The 11,042-nt window shown below is 49.5% G+C and overlaps 1 protein-coding gene across 1 annotated transcript; it reads right to left on the bottom strand.

The window, feature by feature from the left end:
* Positions 1-484: 484 nt before the first annotated feature.
* LMO2 (LIM domain only 2) lies at positions 485-10,675 on the bottom strand. Its single transcript, XM_036107127.2, has 4 exons — positions 10,654-10,675; positions 10,306-10,531; positions 6,040-6,255; positions 485-1,463 (listed from the first exon to the last, which is right to left on the bottom strand). The coding sequence occupies exons 1-4, from the start codon at positions 10,658-10,660 to the stop codon at positions 1,244-1,246; spliced, it is 669 nt and encodes a 222-aa protein (XP_035963020.1). The 5' UTR covers positions 10,661-10,675; the 3' UTR covers positions 485-1,243.
* Between the last annotated feature and the right edge of the window lie 367 nt (positions 10,676-11,042).

Below are 11,042 nucleotides of genomic sequence, written 5' to 3'. Positions count from 1 at the left end.
AGGCACAAACCAAGATGGCCTGCTTTAAATCCTCAAAGTAAGGTCCTCTTAACCACTTGTCATAAAATACCCTGAGACACACGTCTTGGAAAATCGAAGTGTCAAGCTCAGCATCTTTGCCACATTTCAAGCTAGGTAATTACCTTCTCTCCCAAAGGGAATCTGTTTTATGTATTTGTGTCCTTTCTAGGTTACAGGTTTCCCAAAGGCAATGATCTTGCCTTCCATTCATTCTATACAATGCTGAAGTGAAATGCACATTTTACAATAACAATTTAATTATTCTACATCCCTCTGAGCTACATGAGGACCTGTTATATAATTGCTAGTAATATAGAAACGTGCCTACCTTGTATAAACCCTAGCAATAAATGGAAGTTTTTATTTGACCTAAAAGTAAATTGCTTATTTACTTCTCCTTTATAGTATAAAAAGCTATTTTCCTGCCATCGCAAATTATGACTCATAATCAAGTAAACAACACTTCATTTTAGTCTGTCATTTTTATTGTCCGCAGAGTTTTTTTTTAACTACACACAACAAATACTTTGATATAATCTAAGATAATAAAATAGTTGAACAACTTCTGCTTTTAGATTTACATTTGTATAGAAACAATCCGTGGAACTCCTCACAGGGTGACTAAAAACAGTGATTCATTAGCATTGCTTTAAATAGTCGTTTGGTTAAAAGTTGCCCTTTCCATTGTCTCCATGCAGTTTCCCTTGGGTCCAAAGCTGAAGGCCTTGGGAAGGTGGCCAAGGAAAAAGGGTGGCCACTCCTCTCTGTCCTTCCCTTGTGTGGAGGACAGTGATTGGAGCAGGGTTGTCATAAAAGCCAGGAAGAAAAGAAATCAATTGCACATCTCTAGTTTTTGAAGGTCAAAGTCCTAACGGGTCTTTACACAAGTCCCTCTCTGTAGATGTGAGGTTCTAGGATGAAGGCATGTGCCCGCCTGCCCCCCAACACTCCTTTCCTTCACTAATTGTGTCAGTTACTATGGCTAGGCTGTGGCCATTGTCCATAAGTTCTCCCTAAAGATTGCTCATTTTGTCAGATATAAGTCTTGTCCCTTGTATTATGTCACTTGGATGTTGTGTCTTGGTGCCCAGGGAGGGTCCACCATCCCCTAAGAAATGCCTCATCCCACCGTTATATCCCCAGAGTGCCCAAGAGTGAAGACCCCATGGAGACAGTGACTTCAGTGAGACACGCTCCCCCAGAGATGCTGGGGGCCTCTGGCCTAGATCATTCCATTGATCTTAGTCCACTCGTAGATGTCCTGTTCGCACACTATGTCGGAGTTGATGAGGAGGTATCTGTCGCCCACGCAGAAATGCTTCTGACAGGCGGCGCATTTGAAACATTCCAGGTGATACACTTTATCTTTCACCCGCATTGTCATCTCGTAGGCACGGATCCGCTTGTCACAGGATGCGCAGAGACCATCTTGGCCAAAAAGCCTAGGGGAAAAGCAGAAAGAAAAGCTAAGAAGACATTGGCAGAAACAAAACTGGAACAAAAGGCTTGGGGATGGGTTCCATAAGGGAGGCTCACTTCCAACCTGTCAGGAAACCAGGAAGAGGTGGGTCCAGGGAGGCTCGCGGAGTCTTTCCTAGAGGGAAGGGGGTTCTCCGGGATGAGGCCGCAACCCGTGGCATCTGTGTTTAGCATAACCTGCCCCTTTTCTGAGCTCTCCTTGCTCTAGGCTGCCCTGGGGCCCCTCGTCTGTGGAGAAGTGCCTTAGCTGAAGTGATCTGAATTAAGAGGTTAGGCATGTACTGTGTGTCCCCTCCCAGGGGAACTTTCATTTTAGAAGAACAGCTGGAGTAAATCTCTGGGGGCCCTCTGAGGGGGAACTAAGCAGGAATGCAGTGAAATGGGCATCTTTCTGAGGTTCCCAGATTCTATCATGGTAATAGCCACTGATCTCACCCATGGGGAGGGCTGGTCTCCAACTCCTCCATAAACTAAAATGGCGACCTCCACATGACTGTTCGCTGAGGCCCCAGCTTCTAGGAGACAGAGAAAATTTGACAGAAGACACTCGGTGCAGTTTACCATGCCTCAGAGACCTGGGAGACCAACAGCATCTCTCCACCTTGAACGGAAGAGCTTACTTCAAGGTCCTAGGCTGCCCCATTGGCGTGAATCTCTGGAGATTCTCTTCTGACACTGAAATCAAGACTCCCCTAAGTCTCAGTCAGTCACTTATTTCAAGCAATATTCAATGTCAAGGTGGGAGAGGCAATATGGTGGGGCCCAGTGCAGTGGTTCTCAAGCTGCGTTCCTGGGACCAGCAGATTTGTATTACCTGGGGGCTTGCTAGAAATGCACATTCTCAGGCCTCCCGGTTGAGACACTCTGGGGGTGAGGTCTGTGTGTTAAGGAGCACTTCCAGGTGAGTCGGATGCAGGCTGAAGTTTTGCAATCAGCTTGCAAGAGTGGAATCATGCACGTGCAGGACTAGCCCTGAGGACGGAGTGAGCACGGTGGGACCTCAGGCTCCTCTGAGCTTCTGAAGTGGCAGTAATCGTAGCATCTGCCTCACTGGGCTACGAGAAGGATCAAACGGAGCACTGTCAAAGCGCCGACCATCAAGGGCTCAGCCCACACTGGCTGTGTTTTAGCACAGGTCGGGGTACTCGCAACAGCGCTGTCCTGCTACAGGAGATCATTTCCCCACGTGCCTGATAACACGTCCCTTCTGCATCAAACCTTTAGGATAGTTTTAGGTTAATGCTTCTTCCTACTGGAAGTTCTCATTCACCTCAGGATAGCAGAGAATCGACGGGAACATTCTGAGAGGCTGGAGGGAAGACTGGGGCACTTGAAAAATTTGGAAACATTTGGGCAGAATTAATGGAATCAAGAAGCTGCGGTCTGTGGGTAAAGGGCTGATAGTGAGGGCCAGGGCCAGCTAATTTCCCTCTGAATCCTGCTTTGCATTTGAGGATCTCTGAGTGTTTTCCAGGCACCACCTGGGAGCAAACTCATTACGGGGGAGGAACATTTTATCCCAGCGTAGCAGATGGTGGAGCTGTAGGAAGCTGCCACCTTGGAGGTCACAGAGTGGAAAGCCAGTTCTGGTTTCCTGACTGTTCAGTAAGTTGAGTTTGGGACTGAACAAGGATAAACGACTCAACAAAACAGTGTGCATGGCATGAAGCCAACACGTGGGGTGTGTGACCCTTAAGGAAGGAGAGCATTTATTAAAGGGAAGTTGGGGGTAAATTACAATGCACATCAGGCAGTTAATGAGGGGAAGGACAAAGGACTCATGTTCGGGAGGCAAGTTCAGGTCCCTCTAACTAACCAGGTGCCCCCGAGCAAATGACAACCTCTCTTCTGACTTCTGTGTCGTAAGCTGTAAAGCACGGAAACTGGAAGAAAAGGCCTCTGCAGCCCCTTCCAGCTCTGGTATCCTGAGATTCTACTAATAGGAAAAATAAGCCAGGACTTGACATCGAATTTGAGCATTCACCTCTGGCGCCAAGAATTGGTGCCTTAGGCAGGATAGCCCCGAAGCGGACCCTGAGGAGAGGAATTATTAAGGATGTATTCTCAGGGGAAGCTGGTGAGAGGCGAGGGAAGCTGGATAGAAGGGGAGGAAGGCAAGCAAAGTTGTAACCTCCAGCAAAGGCCCTCAGAGGGGAGCGCTGGGAGGATGGCACAGGGACTCAGGGTAAGTTACATCTCCGAGTCCGCCTGGCTCCAGGCAAGGTTGCAAGGCTTTGGTGCTCCTGCGATGCCCATCATCGGTCAACGGTCAATGTTAAGGTCCCAGAAGGCGGTATGGGGGCAGTGGGCACACTTCGGCTCTAACAGATGCAGGTGTTGGTTGTTGCAAGTAAAACCACTGGAGGGGGGGTGGGTTGCCCTGCACACAAAAGTTGGTAGAAAGCGATCTGATGGAATCTGGGGGCCCGTCACTGACATGAACAGCTACTGTTAGGTTCCCAGCAACACAACCCCGCAGCAAGCAGCGGCGGGGATTAGATTCTGCACTGCCATCTCATGAATATTTGAGGCTAAATGTCTGAAAAGGAGTCTAACAGGCGGGTCAGCCGTGGGCAATCCTCAGGAGGAGGAGAAGTTCTCCCGGGGGGAGAGAAAGACTGAACTCCATCACAGGACCCCCCCCCCCCATTTATTCACTCTTGCCTTTTTAAAAGACGCTGCCAGATATGTTAATACAAGTAAGCAAGTCCATGGCTAAAGGACCAGCCCTGAAAAAAAAAAAAAGGTTTTTCTCCTCTGTCAAGAAGTGTCAATGTCCTAAGCTTTCTCCTGCCCATTTTAATAACAATAATATAAATATTAAAGGATGGCTGGAAACACTGCACTAACACAGAGTTAATTAACATGTTGCCTAGGAATGTACCAGGGAGAAGAATTATTTCATGTCACCAAGACACAAGTTAATTAACACTGGGTACTCCCAGACAATTTTTTTCTCTTCTTTTTAAAAATGCAAAAGATGAACAAGCCCAGGCGGCACTGGGTTTATTCTTGAATCTTATATTAAACCACAGAGATAGGGAGAAGCCGGTGCTCTTTTGACCTTACTCTATCTGCACTTCATTTAATAAGATTCAAATGATTTGACAGGGATGTAGTCAGGGGGCCCAATGGGAATCATTTACCCGTCTGCTTTCTGCATGGACTTGGCAAACTGGTAGCCAGCAAAATCAGGTCTCTATTTATCCCAGTTCCATTTTCTTGTAACAATAAAAAATAGACCAAAATTATAATCATGATCATTGATATTTTCTCTGACCCACCAAATTTGCAAGGACTTTATCAGAGAATTTAGGGGGAAAAAAGCATCTTCTATCTGTCTGTGGGTAAACAGATAAGCTTCCTTCACCATGGAATTGCCTGCATTTTTTTTTTTTTTAATGTAAAAATGTTCTGAGGGCAGGTTTGGGAGGAAGAGGTAGCCTGGCAGCCAAGGGCACTGGAGTCTAAACAAGCTTCCCTGGGTTGGGTGGTCCTAATGCATTAGGGCTGCACGCTGCGCAGACCCTCTGCCACGGGGAGATGGCAAAAAACTGACAGCTAGACAGTTGAGCAGATCTGACAGTAGAGGGCACAAAGTTACCTCCACAGCAGCTAATATGAAACTGGAAATGCTAGAACATTCCGGGCAAAGGCACTCGTTGAGTGCCGGAAAACTCACATGGCCAGCAGTCTGACCCGGAGCACCAGAGATGTCCTCAGCTCCTGTCTCTTGGGGTGTTATAGCGTTCCTATTTTTTTTCCTTCCATTCTTCCATCTCTTTGTTTGTTAGGTAGGAAAAGACTTAATGGTAATGTCATGGGGGTTAGTTACAAGGGCAGCTAATATCTATGTGATACTCTTGCACCAAGCCAAGTAGTTTACGTGTATTACCCCATCGAATCCTCACCTCCTCCTTGGAGGTAGGTGCTGTTATTACCCCCGTTTTTATAGGGGAGGAAATCAAGGCTGACGAAGGCTAAGGAACTTGCCCAAGGTCACAGAGCGAGAAAGCTGTGGTGCTGGGACTCCAACCAACAGCTGACTTCAGAGCCTCTGCTCTGTCACAGTCAAAAGCTTGGGGCTTTTAAATCACATAAGATTAGAGTCCTACAAAAGAACCTTTTATAACCCATATCTATGTTTTGAAGCATTAAATGCGCTCCTAAGAACCCACCGTCCAACTGGTCGGCTCCAACGTGCCTGGTTCCTCTGGGGCACCCTGTATATCCCTCCCCAGCCCCCTCCCCTCGTGTGCCCCCCGAAGGAGCTACTATACAGAATTTTGTGTTTGTCATTCTCTCACCTCTAAAAAATTAGTATTTGACCACACAGGACTGTGTCCCTGAGAATATGCTTCTCAAACAGGAAGAGATGCCAATCAATGACTTCTCTGCATGGGGCAGCTGAGACTCAACGTCTGGCCCAGACATCTGGGCAGGTGGCAGGAGCCGAAGAGCTCGCCGCCACTCCGCGGTCCGTGGACCCCCGCCCTCCCTGTCAGGGCCCTGGCAGGGGGGCGGTGTGGAGGGAGGTACCTGAGATAGTCCCGCCGGCAGAGCTTGCGGCCGAGCTTGTAGTAGAGGCGCCGCCCCACCTCGCCCAGCCGGCACCCGCAGAGGTCACAGCTGAGGCAGTCCTCATGCCAGTACTGGTCGATGGCCTTCAGGAAGTAGCGGTCCCCAATGTTCTGCTGGCAGCCGCCGCATGTCAGCAGGGACGGGGGGATCTGCAGCACCTCATCCACTGGCTCCCTGGAAAGAAGACCCCGCATTAGGGATAACCTCGGGACGAGCACCGACCGGGGCTGAGGCATGGCTCTGGGCCGAACGGGACGGTTCAGAGAGAGGACAAAGGACAGGACTACATATCCGGAGGCCGGACGGCAGAGGGGCCCGGCTAGCTTGGGTCAGGACAGGAGAGGGCGAGGCCTTCCACCCTCCACGCTATGGAAGTAAATGCAGGTGGTTCTGCAGCCCCGCGCACAGCCCCGCACCGTTCTGGGCCCCTCCGCCCTCTTTTTTTTGTTGTTTTTTCCTTTTTTCCACCCTCCCTTCCTACTCTCCTTCTGTATCTTGCCACTTCTCCTTCTTTTTCCTCCTCCCAGGCCTAGACTCCAGGGCCCTGCTGAACCCCACAGGAGGCACTCCAGGCCAGAAGAGTTGCTTGCTTCAGGGACAGCCCACTACCCAGAGGGCTAAAAATCTGCAAATTCCCTGTTGAATCTCCATGCTGTTCTACCCCAAGCCCTTCCCAACTGCAAAAAAGCAGAAGTGAGGAAGAAAGAAGAAAGTGATCAAAGATTATCTTAGGTTATTTTCTTGTTTCCCAAATAAAAATTCCATCAGGATATAATAGGAATTCTCATTATTACTTTTAAAATTATTATTACTTTTTTTTTAAGAAATTCCATATCCCATCCTTATTACTGAGTGAATCCTTGAAGAAAAATCTCAGGTATTAAGGCCATTGTTAGACTTATAAAGGACACTAAATAGACCTTTCTGCATGTGAAAATATTTACAACAGCAAAACTGATTTGGACAAAGCTGATTTAGGAAAGAAAATGAGGAAGGGGTAATGGAATATTTTCAAGAGAGTGGAAGGCAATTAAACAGACTCTGAAATCTCCATCCAGGCACTTGCTAATAGTGAGCCTGTGGGATGTGTTCCTTCGTTAAAAAGTCAGACAGCATCTCTGGTTTACTTTGCTTCACTGGAATCTGAATACTACTGTTTTACATTTTAAAATAAATAATTGTATTTGCCAAAAGAAAATAAAAGAGAGTGGAAAGAAACTACACCAGCACCAAATGGGACATGGGAAAAACCTAATACCTGTTGATTTGTAACAATTAATGAGTAAGAGTAAGTGCTCTTTTGAACCTTACTCAAACACAAAGCTTTTTTTTTCTTTTTAATCCATTATGTTTTTTAAAAATGGACCTGTTTCCAACTGTGGGATTCCCAAAGGGAGTCCTCCTCTGTACCTTGAGGGTATCAACCTGTCTCCTATTTCTAGCTGACACTGACTTACCAGGTGAGCTTGCGCCTGACCTGGCCTGTGCCCACAGAGCTCAGCACCCGTTATACTTAGGGACGATGAGACGCAGGTAATCAGTGTTGATCACACACACTGACAACTTCAGGTGCCTTTTTCTAGAAAGCGCACACGTCCCTGAGTATTTAGGAATACTGAAGCCAAGTCCACGCTTTGTAGACCAAGGGTCAGTGTCCTTCATAAAATGATTAGAATTAGAAAATGTGAAACCCAAGTCAGGTTTCTTTTAAAAACTGAAGACTTTAAATAGTTTTAAGAATTCACTGAAGCCTGACTTGCTTTTCTTTGTTTCCCCAGGTTATACCTAAGGACTTCCATTCTCCCTTCTGAAAAATATCCCCCAGCATTTTCACATGTGTCAACTCGGAAATGCATGTCTTCTCTTTCCAAGGCCCAGGGTCTGACGTGGGGCTCTCAGAAACACTCGGGGAACCTCGACCACACTCAATGCCCTGATGTTGATGCCGTCATCCAATTGTGGAAGAGGAGGATGTGCACTTTGCTGGTGCAAAACTACCCGGAATTAAAACGAACTGCTCTTGTTACTCACAGGTAGGTGGTAGAGGAAATCCCTATGTTCATGAATTCTGGCTGGCTTTCTGTCTAAATGTTTCATTTGCAAATGCCCAGGCAAGCTTCTATCTCTACACTGGAGATGCTGATCATCGTGACCCAAGTTGGCTTTGAGTTAAGTACACAATGAAGCATCTGGGGGGATGGAGTTCAGCGGTAGAAATGTTAAGAAAAAGAGCCATCGTGATGGCCCCAGATGAGATAGGAAAGGACAGGATAAGATATTGGCTCCATCTAGCTTTCTGTAATTAATGATAATATCACATTATCTTTCATGGATGTTCCAACGTAATGAATGGGTGGGATTCACCATCAAATTAATATTTTATATTCTCCTAGAGCCTATCCTGTATATTACACCGGAATATCACTTCGGCCTGGATTTCTGGGATCATTTCTCAACAATTTATAATAAAAGAAGGGAGTAGGATGTGCGACAGTAATTTCCCAACTAGCTTGTCCATCTCCAGGTAGAGCCTGTCTTTATGGGCAAACAGTGAAGTGAAGGATGAACGTTCTTCAGTAGGTGCCTGCTGAACTCTGAGGTTAGGATGTTTCAATTTTCTAATCTCGGTGAAAAAGCACAAACTTTGAAAAGAGCAAACCTCCTTCAGGGAACTGAAACCTCCAGATTTATCTTCTAATAAAAGGATTAGTGACTAAGTTCTGCTGATTGCAAAGGCATTAGGCACCAATTCATCCCATTCACTCTTATTGCATTACTATGGTCTTGCCCAGGCTCTGAAAACTCAGGGCTAAGTTGTAATTCTAGGTTTATAAAAAAGTGCACAAACCACCCTTTAAACCCAGTGTCTGCAGAGATATATTCTTTTAAAAATGAATGTTATTTTTCTCCTGAGCATTTGTTGAAGGAAGCTGTGTTTTCTTTAGAACAGACCTGGCCCCTTATAGAACTGGTGTCTAAGCCTTCGAGATTGAATAGTGATGTTTATATTCTCACTGGATCCTGGTACTTCCTGTATTTTATAAGAGCATGCTGAGTGTTTATGCTGGTAACTGAGGGTAAAGCCCAGGTATATAAATACCATAGATGGCTGAAACTGGGGGAGGGAGAGACTTCAATCAGGAAAGCACAATTCCTTTAAAGCAGGGAAAGAAAAGAAAAGAAGAGAAAACAAATGCCTCTTAAAAGCACAAATGGACAAGTCATTAACCAGCTCCTTTGGTCTGTGTAACAAATCCCTTCAAAGGATTAGATGGGGACTTCAAAGGAATAAAAATTCTCAATACCAGACAGCTAATGAATCTTAAAAGGGCATTTGCGCTGACGGGAAAATGATATCTTAAACAACCCTTTCTCCCCTTGTTAACGGGAAAGAATGGGTTGGAGGTATAGGTTGGGAACAGGGGAACATTCCAAACCAGTACAAGGCTCAGAGAAGAAATGCGGCAAATGCTCATTAGAGCTCTCGTTCCCTGACCTCAAACCCTTTAGAGACTGTGATAAATGCTGTGAGCCACCGCTCCCCAGAATTCACCTATACACAAAATGGTGCACTAACTTTTGAGGTTCACAGGCCCCTATCAGTGGACCCCAAGGGAGGGGGTACATGTACCCAAATGAACTCCGGATTTAGGGGCTCGAAAGTCTGGAGGCCAGAGAGAGCTCCTAGGTGGACGCTCGCACCGCCTCACCCGCCGATCCCTGGCGCTGCGGGCAGCCGCTCAACCTGCGCACCGCGAAGGGGGCCGTCGGGGCCTCGGGAGGCCTCCACTTGGAATGCCCCCCTTTCCAGGATCCAATGGACAAAGAGAATGGGGACCGAGAAAGCGAGAGGGGAGAAGGGAGCAGAACCAAGCCCAGAACGCTCTCGGGACTGCACCCGCGCGCCTCCGAGCTCCCCCTGTGCCTGCTCCCGTGTAAACTTTCTGGCCCGCGGTGGCTTTGAGGTGCGTCCCGGGGAGCCGGGAGGGGCCCGCCGAGGTGCCAGGCCGACCCCCTCTCCCTGCCGCCGGGCGCCCAGCCCCTCTCCCAGTGCCCCCGGGGCCACCCGCGAGGAAGGGGGAGCCCCGCGCAAGGCAAAGGGAGCCAAGGGCACGCTGCGGGCGCGCACCTGGAGCCTCTGGCCCGCCGCCCGCGCCACCCTGCAGCCCCGGGGCGGGAGGCCGTGGTCACCGTGGCCGGCAGGGGCAGGGGAGCCACACTTACTCAGACGGGTCCAGGCTCTTCCTCTCGATGGCCGAGGACATTGGGGAGGGAGGTGGCGTGCCAGGCGGCGGGGGCGCTCCCTTTGTGGCGCGGGGATGGCCGGCTGCCGGGGCTCGGACCCCCTCGGGTGCTCGGGCGCCGCCGCCGCCGCTCCTGCGCCTCCTCTTGCTCCGGCGCTCCGGCGGCGAGCTCGCCCCTCCGCGCTCAAGGACAGTCACCGCGCTCCCTTCAAACGCCAAAGAGAGAGAGCGAATCACCGGGCTGCCGGCGCGCCGCGGCCGAGGCGGGGACCGGGGCGCGCAGCCTGGCCCCGGCGGCTGCAGCTGCTGCTGCTGCTCAGGACTTAACCTTCCATCCCGGTCCCGCCGCCGCCGCCGCCGCCGCCGCCGCCGCCGCCAGGTCCGGCTCGGCTCGCGCGCTGTCACCGGCTCCGCGCCGCCCGCGGGGACCGTGCGCGCCCGCCCGGCCGCCCCGAGTCCCTCGCACCTTCGACGCGGGTCGCGGCGCGCAGCTCGCCGCCGAGGGCAGGGAGGGGGCGGCGGCCTGGGGGCGGGGAGGGGACCGCGCCTCTCTCCCCAGGCTCCCTCCTCTCTCGGGAAGGTCTATTTTCGCTCAGCTTCCCTCTGTCTCTGGTTTCATTTCCTTTTTCCTGATCACGATTCAAATACAATAGAAGGAAATCACATTTAAAGAGACAGCTGCCCGGTCCCCCCCCCCCCTTTTTTTAAACGGGGCTC

The sequence above is a fragment of the Halichoerus grypus genome, chromosome 11 (assembly GCF_964656455.1).
Source record: "Halichoerus grypus chromosome 11, mHalGry1.hap1.1, whole genome shotgun sequence".
Classification (NCBI taxonomy): domain Eukaryota; kingdom Metazoa; phylum Chordata; class Mammalia; order Carnivora; family Phocidae; genus Halichoerus; species Halichoerus grypus.
Note: the sequence above shows the minus strand (reverse complement) of the source record. Positions and strands in the feature narration are given on the sequence as shown.

Bases quoted from the DNA above. Each gene is read 5' to 3' on its own strand.
- LMO2 (XM_036107127.2), bottom strand. The intron at 6,256-10,305 runs GTAAGTGTGGCT...TCTTCTTTCCAG, and splicing joins AAGAGCCTGGACCCGTCTGA to GGAGCCAGTGGATGAGGTGC. The intron at 1,464-6,039 runs GTACCTCCCTCC...CTTTTCCCCTAG, and splicing joins TGCCGGCGGGACTATCTCAG to GCTTTTTGGCCAAGATGGTC.